At 39.4% G+C, this 16,507-nt stretch overlaps 1 protein-coding gene across 2 annotated transcripts; it reads right to left on the bottom strand.

Annotated features, from left to right (window-relative positions):
* Positions 1-165: 165 nt before the first annotated feature.
* Pdk1 (Phosphoinositide-dependent kinase 1) lies at positions 166-8,942 on the bottom strand. Of its 2 annotated transcripts, none has more exons than XM_028311445.1 (5): positions 8,471-8,942; positions 4,043-4,301; positions 3,003-3,911; positions 1,972-2,249; positions 166-1,857 (listed from the first exon to the last, which is right to left on the bottom strand). In XM_028311445.1, the coding sequence occupies exons 1-5, from the start codon at positions 8,603-8,605 to the stop codon at positions 1,753-1,755; spliced, it is 1,686 nt and encodes a 561-aa protein (XP_028167246.1). In that variant the 5' UTR covers positions 8,606-8,942; the 3' UTR covers positions 166-1,752. The 2 variants fall into 2 exon arrangements, with proteins under 2 accessions (XP_028167246.1, XP_028167247.1); XM_028311446.1 differs by lacking the exon at positions 8,471-8,942 and adding an exon at positions 4,398-4,418.
* Between the last annotated feature and the right edge of the window lie 7,565 nt (positions 8,943-16,507).

The raw sequence follows: 16,507 nt of genomic DNA, 5'->3' as shown, positions 1-16,507 counted from the left end.
CTGCTTTGGGCATTTCATTTACCTAGGTTGTTTTAGTGCTCTTTATACCTACCTATATTTTTTTTTTAATCCAGTAATATTTTAAAGTATTTGGATTCTGAATTTCTGGCCTATTATAAATTTGTATAGTTAGCTTAATATGTTGAGGGAAATAAGAAGACATCGTTATCAAAAAATCAACTTCAATTTATTCTCAATTTCTTATTTTGTTACTTTACGGAATTTACGCAATACAAATGTTGTAAAATATAATTACAATAGATAACAGTTATTAAATTTTAAATGCAGAATTATTTATTATTATTAGTATATTAACAATGTCATGGAGTAGTCCAAATGCTGCTGACAACTATTGTTGAGTAAGTATGCCATCGTCGAAAATACATTTCACTACATACTGAAAAGAATAGAAAAGTTTCCATTCTAATGGCTGAAATTCTAATACTATATTCACTAAATGAGGGTTTTTATATTGAACTATGGATTTAATCCAATTATACAATAATAAGCCCTAATTTAAATATTCCAGGCAAGTTTTAGGCATTTCATACGCTAATCATTATAAACAGGCTACATTAATAAATCATGAATAATTTTGATAAAATACCATCGAAACTTTTCTTAGACATAATGCCATGACATTGAATGTTTACGATGGCGTAAAAGTATTATAATTGTAACAATACAAAATATAAAACAGAAAATTCAATTAGGTAGGTGTACTAATACGTAAGCAACAACCCCAATCTAAATTAACAATGACGCAATTTAGATAATCAATTTAAGCATTCCAATAGCATTATTAATTGTCACCTTTGGTGGCGATATCCGTATACCTTTTGCTAAGTTAGGATTATAGTGCACGCGCAGATGCACGGTAAAGCGGCGCCCTCGACGGCCGCGGCCGGAGAGCGCCAGAAGAAGCTAACCTTCTCGCATCAGACCGTTTCCATCCCCACGAGTACAGCCATATCGGCTAACCATCCACACCTGATAATTAACAATAATTCAAAATTGAATAATATTTTTTTTATCGTTAGCTATAATGACAAACGTAACGTAAAACATGGAAACAGACCGATCGTAATTTCCTACTGTTATAATTCTGTACAACAGTCACATTCCGTTGGCAAATAATTAAAATAAAATAAATAATATTTAATTTAGCTATAAATTGCCTAGTTACCAACCGGAATGGGCTTTGTGAACACGCAGGTGGTGAATAACAAATCCATTCTTACATGGGTCCGCGTATGGCTACAACGGCCCGCGATTACACATTACACTATAACCTAAGCGATTGCAATAATAATAATTTAAGACAAATATTTACACATCATCACCGATATCCACAATTAAATAAGAAACTTAAATTAGAATAATTTAAGATAAGATAGTCGGGATATACTAATAATAGGAATCAGTCATTCAGTATCAACAGCGGTCGGTATAGCTGATGTCGTCTCGTAAACATCCTCCAGAGGAGCGCCGGGCGCGGGCCCGCGCGGGTCGCTGGCGCCGAGCGCTGCGCCGGCCCGCGCCGGACGATGCAGGTGTCAAGGACGCCGATTCTTCTGGGCACGAGGTCACTCATCGCTAAAGCTTTCTGGCTGGATGGTTTTCGTGCTCGATATGAAGGCTTACAGTACCCTAAAAGTGTGCATACGCCGTGCGGGGGGCGGGGTGCGGGCGCGGGTCCCGGGAGCCGCGGCGGCGGCGCGGGCACAACTCGAGGCGGCGCCGCGCCGCCGCTTAAGTCGTGTCCCGCCCGTAGGTGCCGATGCGGACCTCGTCGATGACGCGGGTCCACTCTAATGCGTATGACTCAGGGTCTTCGAGGTAGTAAGTACGATTGGGCTGTAAAGCAGAAAACAATGTTATTCACTGATGTAAGATTTGTCGAAACTTTATAAAGATAAAAATACGATGAAAAGACAGCCATCGCAGAAATAAGACTTTAAAGCAACTCACCGTATGCACTAAGAATATTCTGAAGTTCTTGGCTTCAACGCGTAGTTCAGGTGACCAGGGTATTTCACCCTTGAGCACCATGTTGGTGGGGTCCACGTAGAAGAGCCGGGGGCCGGTGGTGAGCAGGAGCATGCGGCGTCTTGGAAACAGTCCCTTCCGTTTGTCCACGTAGCCGTGTTTCAATATTAACTCGCCGTCGACGAACTGGTGCCACTTGTTGTCTCTAGCTTGGATTTCCAAACGACGTCGTTTTTCTTCAGGGCTGATGTCCAATATGCCTAGAACAAAGAAAAAAACTTGTTACAAAACACTTATAAATTACAAAATATTTAAGATTTATAATACAATGCTATTGTAATATCCCCATGTGATAAAAATAATATCCGTAGCCATAATTCATGCATGCATCGACACAATGAAGAACATTATTATCAGCAATGTGCAGTGCGCGCTTTGTCAGCTGATCATAAGGTCGTTATTCAATAAAGATCGCTGGGCCGGGCTCATTCATGATTTCATGTCATGGCGCAGGCGGCCGAGAGCGTGGAACTCCGACGCAGCGCGCGGCGCGCCGGAAGGCTGACGTCATGCCTACTATAGAACCGTAAACCAAGAACTGAGGACGTCCGTTCCGAATTGTGAATACCAGCGAATGCGATGACGCAGAATTGTGCATGCACCATATGGGAAGATTATGTGTCTGTACCATTTACACTTGCAAGATATTATAAGTAATTATATGGAAATAAATTGTTTCAGTTATTGGCAAAAAAAGAAACCGTAAAAACGGAACATTACGGACTCGGTTCAGTTATGAAACAAGACGCGTATAAATTTGCTAAGAATTTAGGTCACGGACGCTCCAGTTGCCTCTTACTCGTCGCTTCACTGCACTCGCTCGAGCCTTTGTAATTGTCTACATCCATGCACTAGAACCGCTATCTAACGATAACCATTATTCAACTCGACATAAAGAGAACAAGATTTTTTTGTGCATAACTTGAATAGAAATATTCTTAAAAAATAATTACCTTTAGAGGTGGACAGGTCGAATTCCCATAGCCGCACGAGCTGGTTGTTGCCCAATCCTGGCTCCAGGTGGTCAGGTACATTGTATTCTTCTTCGAACGATCCACCAGGTAAATAGGGGCTGATGGTGGGAGGAGTTTGTTCCCAAATATTTTCCCAATCAATACCAGAGAAAAATGGGTGATTTCGAATGCTTTCATAAATATCGCCTTTATCATTGGCGCCGATTCTCTTTGTATGATCCAAAACTAATAGTTTTTCAACCAAATCCTTTGCATCAGCAGGAAAACCTTCAGGGAACTCATAGTCCAACTTCAATATTTTCTGGAAGGTCAAAAATTCCGTAGCTGCTCGGAATGGAGGCAGGCCCGATATCATCTGGTAGATGATGCAACCCAACGCCCACAAATCGGAGTTGCGGGTGTCTACGCAGTTTTGAAGCAACTCCGGGCTTACATACTGAGGTGTTCCTACAAAACTAATTTTTCTACCTCTTGATGCGTCATCATCTGCAATGGGGGCCGTTTTGATTTCATCAGGGTCCATAATTTTGGCGGTTCCGAAATCGGCAATTTGCAAATGCATATTTTCATCAAGTAAAATATTTTCCGGTTTTAAATCTCGGTGGATGATACCCTTGGCGTGCATCTTTTCTAATGCTGATAAAAGTTCAGCTGCATAAAATTTTGCTACATTTAGCTCGAAAGAGCCAACTTTATTAATATAAGACAATAACTCGCCGTTCTTTGCGTACGACAATACAAAGTATAATCTTTCCGCATCTTGGAACGTACAATACAGCTTGACAAAACCGTGTGGAACTTTGAAAAGCATATTTAAAGCGTCTTTCTCTCGTTTGATATACTCCATTTTCTTTTTTCGGACGATATGCCGTTTTTCGCAGACTTTAACTGAAACAAAAAAGACGAGAAATTAATATTTTTTATTCTAAATAAATAACTGCAAATAATTAATTTTCAACTAGATAATATGGGTAATTAAATGCATTCGGTGTACATTTTTGATAATCTACTTTACTTACTTGCATATTCCTTTCCACTGTGAATGTCTTTTGCGAGGAACACTGTGCTGAACATTCCGTCGCCAATGAGTTTGCCAAATATGTAATCTTTAGCCGTTCTTTTGGTGGGTTTAAACGACTGACTAGGTGCCGGCGACGCCGCTGGGGTGGGCGCAGGCGCAGGTGCTGCCGGAGACGCTTGCATCCTGACCGGCGACTCGATGACGGACTCTGCGGCGGCAATCGGAGCCCGCACTTCGTTAGTCACTCGGCCGTTCGTCTGCAACAACAAACACCACTGGTTAGACGAGCTCACAAAAATATTGCCAATATTAGTAACGTGCACCACCGCGGCACCGATCCGAACACAGTATACCTAGTGGCGGCGTCGGCGCGTCAACGCGCTTCGAAAGCGTGCACTTGTTTATCGGTCGGCGGGCACGGCGGCGGCGGCGGCGACGGTGGGTTGGTAGCTTACACGTCATGCGCGGTGGGGGCCAGGGGGCAACGCGCCGTCTGGCGCACCGACGTCTTTGAAATTAGGTGACCACTAACTATGCTAAACAAATTCTGACAGCTGACTCAGAAATAAATATACTGGGTTTTGTCTGGACCAGTTGAGATAGCGATGATATTTGGGATATTTTCTTATGTTAAAGACTCTGTTTTTAGAAATATAGATTTTTTATAAAAAAGAAAATTATATCTTCAAAAACCACTACCATTACAAGCTACAGAAAATGGTTTTCACGTTCGCTCCGATTTCTGTGGAGACTACTTTCACGTGGGTCTTTTATAATATCTACTCGTAGTGTACCCGCGACAGACTCTCGGGCACCGTAAACCGTTTACCGATTGTAATAGTTGTTATCAAAAGGGAAAACTTCGTTGCATCGTCTTTAAATAGCATTTACTGAGTTACTTTCTGGCTGACTGATAAGATTACAAGAATATAAGCAGATTTGGTAATCCCATCCCAACTAATATTATAAATGCGAAAGTAACTCTGTCTGTCTGTCTGTCTGTTACGCTTTCCCGCTTAAACCTCGCAACCGATTTTGATGAAATTTGGCATAGAGATAGTTTGAGTCCCGGGAAAGAACATAGGATAGTTTTTATCCCGGTTTTTGAAACAGGGACGCGCGCGATAAAGTTTTTCTGTGACAGACAAAATTCCACGCGGGCGAAGCCGCGGGCGGAAAGCTAGTCTAATATAAATTACATAGAATAGTAATTTAAAAGCGATATTTGAATGTGGAAAGTTTGTACACAAATCAAATAATGCCACCCGCCACGTTCACTGGCCTCACCTACAGTTCGATGATCCAATTTTCAAGAGTTCGCGGCTCGCGTTTTTTGTCCATTTTCTAAGGCGTCATGTAACAAAAAATGCCGCTTCCATTCAACAACGTGAGTGAAGAGGTAGAGATAGTTACAATTGGCGATTCTTTCCCTTTCTAACAGCGCTACACAGAGACGAAGACGTGGTTAACGGTTAATTGGCCAAAAACAAACTTGATGAAAAGCAAATGAAAGTATGAGGTACCGTTGTGTTGTGCCGCTGTTGATTTTTTGTGCGAAAAATTTAAGTTTACGAGGATTTTTGGAATTCATTAAATTTTCATGGCTTTAAAACTGTGTTGTGTAACAAAATATTAGCTATCGCAACTGTTCATGTACTTTGCTATCTATTTCAGCGGCGCCAAGTTGACGGTGGAAAAAACCACCGAGGTGTCGCGGCACGCGGTGGGATGCATGCTATAATTACCACTAGGTCGCAGCTAATTACGTATGACATTCTGAGATAAATACTATCCTACCAGATTACAGTTACAGGCTGACAACATTGTATTTATCAACATTTTGTTATCATCGCGTATGATTGACATTAAAAATGCTCGATACCTACTCGATATCTGGATAAAAGTCAATTTGTTTACAGGTATAACTTAATATTTAAACAACCAAAAGTGAGGAATAATGTGGTAGTATAATGTATCCAAAGAAAGAGGCAATATTGAATGCATGTTTTTGTTCCGAATACACAATGTTTCCCTTTGTTGTCGTTGTAGTAAAAGCATCTGAGTAATTGTTCCAAGAAATTTGAGATAACATTTGATGGGTAAAGATTTTAGGGAAGAATGCACCCAAGTTCTTTGAACCCAAGAATGTTCCCCTTTTAAAGGGGCGCATGAGTCACCTAATGTATAAGTAAGTTGGTGGGCACAGGCCGCAAGTGGGTCTTGAATTCCGCGGCGGGCGGCGGCGCGGTGTAGACCGGCGCAACGGTACTTAGAGCGCATTCCCACAGTAACGCATTCCGCATCGTACACTCCGTCCATGCCCGACCTCGATCCCCACCACAATACCCACTGCGCCACCGTCCGCGTCCGCGCCTACAACACATTCATCAAGCAATTTTTATTGCACAAGCGACATGCCGCCGACAGTTAATGCGCTTCGAACAAGTTGGACGATGGCTTTGAACGAGCCGCCATACCTGCACTCGTTAACTCCACAATTGAGTTCGAGTATTTCGAGTCGAGACCGAGAGAAAGACGTGTGTTGCATGCTGCGTATGCACACAAGTATGCCAGAGAAAATGCAGTGATTACATAAATATTGAGGATTGGTAATCCAGTGAAATTGGTGCTGAAAGGTGTCAGGAATTCCTTTCTTTACGATGTCATTAATAGCTATGTTTTGATATTAGCGGAATTGTTGCAGCTAATAATAGATTACGATTATGGAACCTTATTATAGCTATTGGTCTATCCATTTGTGGTGGTAAGGCCTTGTCCTAGATAGACTAGACGGATGTAGAGCCGTATTGCAAGACCAAACCCCCTCCGCACTGCATCCGGCTACAGCTTGTAGATCAATTAGATCGCGCGCATGCCATTCCGAACAATTACTACGCGAAAATTAGTTGAGCAGGACATGATTTCTCGGAGATTAATGGATTTCTTATGTGGGTGCATTACACTGACTGAAAATATGTATAATCTTGATGACGCACCTCCAACTTTGCATAATACGGTACTGTTGATAACTGGCTCGTTGCATGCTGTTATCAACAGACATTCACCAAATTAACGTCCAGTCCAAACCAACCCGGTCATATCGGAATGACCTTTCGGAACATAAATAGGACTGCAGTAAAAACATATTTTTATGCAGCTTCAAACTGGTTTGGTAACTTGCAAGCAAATCTCATCTCAGCTGCTTGATTTCTTGGAAGTATCTAATAAGAGGTTTATTTAATGATTTTGGTCATCTTTAACCAATGCAAGATTCCAAATCATCATTAGGTATTTATTGAAGTGACGTAACCCAGACATTCTTGATGTACTTAATAGGTGAATGAATCAAAGTTTAGTTTCCATCAAAATATGTACAGGTGCAGATGCCAATATTTTCAGACAATTAACAACGGGGTTGAGTCAGCCCATTCGAGTAACTGTGTCAGGTCAGTTATGAAAAATTCTGCTCATTTCAACAATAGCAATGTCAATAAACATGATTGCGAACCGCTTGCAACAACAAGTGATATTGGTTTCCGTTACATGAGTTATTTGTGTGGCCCAGCTGCGAGGCGAGGGTGTAGTTGTGAATGCACCGTCAGTGTTGAAGGAAACGTTCGTACTTCGTGTCGTCATTACGGGCGGAGTGATGAATGCGGATCGTGAGGCGTCCGTAGTTGTAAACAAGGTGGTCACGCCGGCGGCGCGTGAACAAACAAGTGCGGTGCCGGGGCCACCGCGCCCGCGCTCAACTCCCAGCACTTTGCATCATACGCGGCCGACTCGCTGCTGTGAGCGGTGCCCGCGTATACTACACAAGCGGCCGAGCGAAAGTGCACAATCACTGCGCTATGCAGCGAAAGTTCACCAAATGCGTTTACATTGAAAAACAATCTGGACGTAGGAATGTCCAGTAAGAATCTCCAGATGTTACTAACATCACAAATGTTCAGAATCGTACAATATGAGAAATAACAAATGATAAACACCAATTTATCAATGACGATGACTGTTAGAAAAGAATAAACATCTTAAACAATGAATGTGAAACTAAAATAATAAACGTGTAGGTAGGTAGATGATTTCCACGCAGAATTTAATTAAAAAGCTACGTAGCTAGCTCTCTTACTTCTTTAAAGAATTTTAATAACTACTATGCAATGCAAAAGATCATTAATAAATAAAAGCTCCTACATCACTCGTTCACACCACATCATAAACAAGCTCACGAATTCTCCCACACTTCTCACCCTTTCACTTTTTTAATAATTACATTTTAGTGCATAACCAAAACACAAATATTTTAACGACCGAAAAATTTAGGTAAACAACTGCGACATAAAATTTTGTTTGTTATTGACTAAACAGCCAAACAAGTGGGTACACGCAGTACAGAATAGCAGACGCGCGGAGTCGTTGACCTTACCTTAGATTTGGGAGAGGGCTGTTTCCCGCGCTTTGATGAGCTAACGCCGAGTAGCCGTAGAATTCTGTTAGCTGCTTCAAGAAGAGTAGCACTACCCCTCGATCCTCGTTTAACTCTAATGGTCAATCCACTCATTTCGACCCGTCTCACAGGTTTTATCTTTCTGTTGTATTATTGTTCAAAACGGTCAAAAACACGATCACAGTTCATGAAGCTTGCTTGCTCAGTCCGATAAAACTAATTAAAATCACTTTTAGTAGAAGAATAAACAAAATTTACTAAGGAATGCAGTGTACAAGTAGTGTGACTAATAAATAACAAATAAACAATCGTTTGTCTAGGCTTGGAAAGCGCGCGTACGTCCGTTCGGTAGAGCGGCGCGTTGCGGACTGAAGAACGACGCGACAAAGTCGAACGCGCTCGCTTGACGCAAACGAGGCATTGACTACGTCCCCGCTCGCTAGACGGAATAATCGCACGGAACGTACGGTGCGCGGCGCGGCGCATGGCATGGGGTACGGTATAGTGTTGATGTATAATAATATGTGGCGCCCCGACTAGGGTTGCCAGGTGACATGTTTGGCTTTTTTAGAGGCTTGTCTGGCCAAATATTGTCTTGTCCGGCCTGTCCGGCTTTTGTTAGGCTTTTTATGTGGCTGACGCGCTAGTCGAAACTCGAGCCACAGAATAATGTTCATTCAAAGATGATAGTACCCACTCATGAGCTATGACGCTAATTGTCTCCCTTTACTATACCATTATTAAAAAGGTATGTCCGGCTTTTAGGGTAAAATGTCCGGCCAAATGAAGCACAGAGTCCGGCTTTTGTGTTTTTAGACCTGGCAACCCTAGCCCCGACCCCTACCCTCCGCGCCTGTCCTCCGAGCCTCCGTGGGGCGGCGGGCGATGCAACGTGCCCCCTTCTGCTATCCACCCACGCCGCTCAGCCACCCATTCTCACCCACCCCGTAGTACTGAATCGCAGAAAGTTCTACAAACGTACACGTGAAAACCTACCTACTTACCTGAATTATTGCAAAATTCACTCTACGGAATCCAATAAATCAAGGTAAAGGTAAGTCAAAGGCATATCGTAATAGCAATCACGTTTGCGAGGGTATCTCTTTTTTAATTAAGTACACCACATAGTAATAAATAAATGGATTATGTATTAAAAACTGTAGTCTGTTATTTTAAAAATCAATGGAGTAAATAGAGCCAAACAATGATATTATATAAAAACAAAAGTTCTTTAATATCATTTCATCATTTAGTTCTTTAATATCATTGGAGCCAAACATTTGAACCAACGTGCGTTGCACCCACGTGGCTGTATTTTGATGTATTTGGGGGCGAGCCTCGTAGTCGCGCGGCAAGACGGGGGGCGGGGTAAGCTACGAGCGCGGGGCGGCGAGATTTCGTGGAACGCGGGAAACGGGAACGAAATCAATAACACCAAGAAAGATGCAACGTAGCACGCCGACTTGCAGTAGTCCAGTATACTACCTAGGTCCTAGGTCATGCCTTGCGCTACGAATGCTACGATCTTTTACACAATGCTACGATGTTTTAAGTGACTTCTAGGAACTTACTCTTCATAATAATGATGTAGGATTGAAGGTGCGAAGCTTCATTAGTAACAATATGCACATGACGCATATTGTTTATAGTCATATTGTAAAGAACGTCATACTTTGGTGTAAGTACAAGTAAATACATTAGTCGGCACAACGGACTATTCAATTTGTCATTTTTTGTTATTCAATTCCAAAAAGAGATGATGAGACACCGGATACGATCGAGTTCGTAGTCACCAGACCGTTAAGAATAAGTCTGAAGTTAAAAAGATACAACAAAAGCACTGTGGGATCGATTTGAACATAAAATCTGGGTTGATTTGTAGACGGCGCTCGGTCCCGCCATCCGCGCCCCACTTGAATGAGCGGCCGTTATGCGGCAGTTTGGAGCGCGCGCGCATATGCGGGCGGGACAAACATATGATTAATACAATAATTACACATTGCCCTATTCTTATCGTTTCTTAAAAACTAAGCTCTTCCTGGAGCTCCAAAGCCAAATGTGTATATCAGTTTGCCTGAGCTTGCTACATTTTTTAACTATGTCCATATTTCCATTACTCACTTTATGACTTCTGCCGTCATTAATAATAATAAACAAAATAAAATTGATACACCGTGTATCATACAAATGGGTTAAACCCAAATAGTAAAAATTTCAGACTGTGACAAACCACAGAACATAGAAAGAAAGGACCAAACTATGCATCTGAAAGTTCTGCTACTTCACAAATGCTTGAATCGCTCCTACCCGACAAATACGGAATCCAACAAAGTTTAAAAACATGACAATGTCGACGAAGAGAAGTAAATAAACATTGTTGATCTCTTTTTTCGTAACATATTTTTTGTTTATCATTTGTGTTTCGTCCAAAGTGCAGCTGTCGCGGCACGTGCAAGCCGCTCGTGCTGCTCCTTTCGAACATGTGAACCAACAATATGCTACTTACATACATATAAAAGCATTACTCTTTCCATATTGTAAAAGCCAAGCATACACAAACTAATCCATGAAGTTAAAAATAAATGCCACGTAAGATACACTTCAAAATATTATTCTTTGGTTCAAAGATGTGACGCTGAACGCAGTGGCTCATCAAAAACAAGTTAATATTTATTTAATATAATAATAAGTACAAAGTTTAAACAGTAGTGTTTACAAATATCGTCTAGAAAACCCAGTGAGTCAGTAGACCATTCATTTAGATCACTTCAAACGCGCTCTACCAAAACTCTAACGCTGCCTTGTAGCACAAAAAACTGTCTCATTTACTTGTACTCCACAAAAGATATACATAGCCAGGTGGTTCAGACGATTTTTTGTCGTCTCAGGGCGCAGACCGACAACCCCTGGCCGCGGAGCTTCGTTTCAAAACAAAATAAAAGCTGCGCCGAACATTGAACTCACCACCTGGCAATGTTTTTATGCGATATGCCATCCACATGGCGGGGTAAAAACAGGTAAATATAGCTTCAACCTCATTACACACTTGTCGTAGCCACCGACTTAGCAGTTTGCATTATTGTGCCTCATTTCGAAATGAACATGTGGACAAGTTACTCTCGAATAGAAGAAGGTTAAAGGCAACTCAGATTTATTTTATGAAGTAAAATGCAAGTATTTACCTCACTCATAAATAACTCTAACAATAAAAAAAAAATTTTGATGTCAATAAAATATTGACACCCTGTAAACCTTTCACGGAAATCAGTGAAAAACATCAAAAATGAAAAAGCCGCCAATCCACTAAACTGCATACCGAAGGTTTATTTGCATTTCGTTAATAGGAAAATTTGAGTGTAAATAAGTGATAATAGCGTGAGCAATCATGTAGTCACAATGCGAAATAAATGCTTCCATCTACAATTCTTACGCATTATGCAATGTAACTATACTGAAAAGCCTCTCTATTACGTACATTCGTTTCGATAACCGTCATTGCCCATTGTTTTCAACAGACAGATTTTTTTCTGAAGCTAACTCAATCAACGGTCTGTATCCTTGATGTCACATTGTCTGTACGCTACTTTAATTTGTTATTCCTTTTCAATGGGCACAATAACATTTGACGTAAAACGCAGCTACTTGCAATTCTATGAAACATTTGCATCTGTTTTGTGATAGCGATGACTTTACATTAGTAAGTCGTATCTTTATGTATACGGTTAATCATTTGCGTCAGAGCACGAATAACTTTGAAAAATCCTAAAATTTTAAGCTATCATGTATGTAAATTTTTTGTCGGCCGTTTGGTGTAGTGGTTCAGAACGGACTACTATTCCGAGAGGTCCCGGGTTCGATTCCCGGCCGGGCAGAAATTGAAATGATGAATTTTAATTTCTGTGACGGGTCTGGGTGTGACTATGTATAATATGTATGTATTTTAAAAAAAAAGTATATAAGTAGTATATCCGTTAAGCTAGCACCCATAACACAAGCATTAAGTTGCTTACTTTGGGGCTAGCTGGCGCTGTGTGAAATTGTCCAAAGATTTATTTATTTATTATTTATTATTAAAACATTTGCCCACAATTTTGCACGTGTAAAAGTCAATTGACCAGACCTCTCTTTGATACGGAACTTTGTTTAGTCGAAGGATCTAGCGAAATCGCGCGATCTACATTAGTTGTCAAAATAAATAAATTTTAATGTGCCCCAGATTTTGTATTGCATCACAATGTAAATCAAATAAAAATCTGCTTAGTAGATTGCGAGGCCAAATGAAATGTAAATTACATGTAGACCAAATCCTTCAAATTGCACTTTAGGACATAAAAACGCGACATTATTAACCTTTACGTTTACTTATGAGTTAAGANACTTATGATGTGAATATTAAAAGTTAGTAACAATAAGGTTCTACTTCGGCACATTTCAAAATACTAATCTGAGGCATGTACAGGTGACCGTGATAAAAGTTACGAGAGAATCAAACAGTTTTATCATATTTGTGGAGGCACAATAACAAATCGATAAGGTTGTAATTCAACATAATGATAAGCCGGCGCTGGCGCCGAACCGCACGCGATTACGATGGCGTCCGTCGGATATTACATATCTTTTCATATCATGATAAATATCGTGAAAATTATATTTCTTTGAATAAAGCATTCGACAATAGACACAAGTATGTGATTAGAAAAAACCCTATCAGGGCTATCGCTAGATAAGATTTTGGCATACCTATTTTCTATAAATAATTTGACAAAGAACTACATTTATTTTAATGAAAAAACTATTACAGTTTCAAGGCTTTTCTCGTATCGAGGGTATTAATCGTTCCTTAAGCTTTAGCAAACCTAAACTACATACTTTAGTTAATATGTCAATTATAACCTAAAGAATGTAAGCTTACGCGGGTAAAGGAGCATTTTTTAAAGTTTCTACTTTTTTAGAAGACTAAAAGCAGAGTGAATCGATTAACCACACCGCAGATAAGGGCGGCAGATGTTTTCGAGCGGCAGGTGCTCCCACGAAGAGGTTCTCTGACTCTGCACAAATCTTCGAGTCAACTGATTGTAATTTAAACGTTTTAATCTTGCCTATAGTACTCTGTTCTTAAAGATTTTCATTGAGGCAATAAATAACAACTTATTTTTAGCTTTTACAAAATATGTTTCGTTCGTAGATATATTTTTTTTCATTCTTATTCTTTCATAAAATAATTTACGACTAACATCAATGATGAAAGATGCAATCAATTTATATCATTAATCATACTGCAAGAAAATTCAGTAAATTTATAGATATTGAGTAGGCAAACTTAATCGCTTAAGTAAGTCTTGCTTGATCGACACATTCCCATTCAATGAGACAGGTATGCAACGTATGCAAATACAAGAATGCAGTTAAAACTGCTTTAGCACCTAGAAACGACCTTACAGCAACACTTACCTGTCATTGAACTGCAACTAAATCGTTAGCTACACATGTAAACCGCGTAACATAATTTACAATCTTGCATTATTTGACACGTGTAAGACTTCGAACTTTGCAATAATTGAAAGATTGTTGTCGCCATTTTTACAATTGTTTTATTTTATGAACATTAGTTCGATTTAGCTGCGAAAATCTTAGTAAGCACTCGGCAAACCAGTGCAATCTGGTGCAAACACTGGAAATGCAATCTCGACACTTGTACTATATGAGATGACACATAAATAGATATTGTAAGAATTCAATATTGATTTTGCACAGTACAAAAAATAGACCTATGAACTTGTTTTTAGCCTGAAAATTTTAGGGAATAATAAATCCAGTAGAAATCTTAAGTGTTTTGGTGAAACGTGAGGGACGTTGTACGTTATACAACGTGAGGGAATATAAATATAAAGTTTACGACCAGTGCACGTGGACGTGGATGACTGTCTCTTTATTGTTTATTTACACAGGAAACACTTCCGACCACCCTCTACCGACAATATTTTATTCGTCCTATTCTCTTGCCATTCGATATGTTAATATTATTGATTTTCATTGATACTAACCGAATAAAAAAACCAACTCGTACGTGAATGTGTTCGACATTCGCTTGGATCGAATTACCGGAGTGCATGTACGATAAGCTCCAAGATTTGATAAAATCAGCAACACTTCCGCGTCGGAATATTATTATATCCTTTATTGCTAGCAATTTGATACGTGGGACGCCATCGCAAAGCGTAATGAGTACGCTGAACTGATCGCTTCAATGGGCCACTAAAAAATAAACTCTATCCATAAGATAATAAGAGCATATTATAAGAGGATCTTTAACAGTCAGGCTGTTATTCGATCGTACTTCGTACACATATTGAGTGTCGAGGCGCCTAGCGAAGGTTGTCGACGCTGCGAAATGTCTTGGCCACGGCCTTGAGTGGGTCCTTTGACCCTACATTGGAAGCAATATCCGCCGACCGCGAGCCACCTGCTTGTGTGCCCCTCGCACATTTTAACACATTACGATTTAACGGTCTTAGGTACCTAAATATTTACGCCACTAACTGCCAAAAAGATTCTGAAACTGATACTTAAGAATAAGAAATTTATTCATAATGTTCATTACATTATAAGATATCTGAACAATACAATTTATCTCTTTCTCGCAGTTCAATAAATCAATGAAAAAATGAAATCTATCCAAAAAATGGCCATGTACGAAATTTCAGGTCTCAATTTGCTGAAAGAAGGAGGTAGATTGCAAAAGCTCTACATATACAAGCTTAAAAATTCCACACCGAGATGGTATAAAATTAGTATAATCGTTAACATCATGATCTAACAAGGTATTGCTAAGTAAGGAGGTAAATGCGACGCGTTTGTGTATCTCTTATTTGGTCCTTGGAAAACCCGACAGAGCGCGACGGTCATCGTCCTAAGGTAAAACCTTAAGAACATGCACAACATAAATAAACACTTATACAAAAAAAAAATTTCCGCGTAAACTCTTGTTTAAAGATTGTTTCTTGAGATGGTCTCTGTAATAAAAGCTGCAATTCTTCAAGGAAGTTCTAACAGTGCGTAAGTCATTTTTTGACGGTTTTATCATTTTGATGCCATTGGATGAAGAAAGCCCGCTTGCTTTTTTCCAACCATTCAATTAAAATTTTGACTTACGCACTGTTAGAACTTCCCTAAAGAATTGTACAATATGGAATGTAGACGATGCAGGTAAGAAGAGAGTTTTTCATTTTATCAATTTTAATAGAGACTTATTTCACTTTTATTAATTTAAACAGTTCTTTTATGACTCTTTAACGTTTGTCTAGTGCAACACCTAATTTTTATTATGAAGGTTTTCTTATTTATCATTAATTGTGAAACATTAAAGGTGCGACGACCGCGGTAGACGGGTCAAGTACTTACAAAATGTTGTACTTATAAGGTAAGTAAACATTTTTTGTGGCAAAGTAATAAATGCGGTCCCACGCACAATGTTTGGGACTCCGTGAAGAAAATTAATATACGATTAGTCACGCCAGAAGCCTTTATTTCTAACTAATCAAATAAAAAACCTCAACCCAAAACGACGGTTGAGGAAGACCGAAATTAAAAATAAGTAAGATGATGTTTAGGGACCTTAAAATATTTTTATAAAAGACATTTCTGTAGGTATAAATAAATATTGTAATAAATATGTGTTTTATATTCGTCATATTGTCATTCAATCATAATTATTTGTAACTCTATTGTAGTTATGTTGGCTTAATTAAAAATATTTTGTTGGTTAAGAAATTGGATACCACGATCTATTAGTAAACTTCCTCTAGCTTTAGTTAGAGGGCTTCTTCCTGGTTTAAGTTTCAATACTTTTAATCAACCGTGCACTGCAAGTCCTCTAATTTTGATAGGGATTAACCTCAAAATAAAATATATTGGATTTCAACTCCTGTAAGTTTGGTTATTCCTAGATAATATTAGTGTTATACTTAATAGAATCTCTGTATAAGACTCGTTCACATTGAATTGGTCAATATTATT

The sequence above is a fragment of the Ostrinia furnacalis genome, unplaced genomic scaffold (genome assembly GCF_004193835.3).
Source record: "Ostrinia furnacalis isolate ACB-3 unplaced genomic scaffold, ASM419383v2 OfSCF3323, whole genome shotgun sequence".
NCBI lineage: Eukaryota > Metazoa > Arthropoda > Insecta > Lepidoptera > Crambidae > Ostrinia > Ostrinia furnacalis.
This window is presented reverse-complemented; position numbering and strand designations above follow the sequence as displayed.

Excerpts from the sequence above, each read along its gene's own strand:
- Pdk1 (XM_028311445.1), bottom strand. The coding sequence starts at position 8,605 with ATGAGTGGATTGACCATTAGAGTTAAACGAGGATCGAGGGGTAGTGCT. Across the intron at positions 3,912-4,042 it reads CAGTGGAAAGGAATATGCAA|TTAAAGTCTGCGAAAAACGG; the intron begins GTAAGTAAAGTA and ends TTTTTGTTTCAG. Across the intron at positions 2,250-3,002 it reads CGACCTGTCCACCTCTAAAG|GCATATTGGACATCAGCCCT; the intron begins GTAATTATTTTT and ends TCTTTGTTCTAG.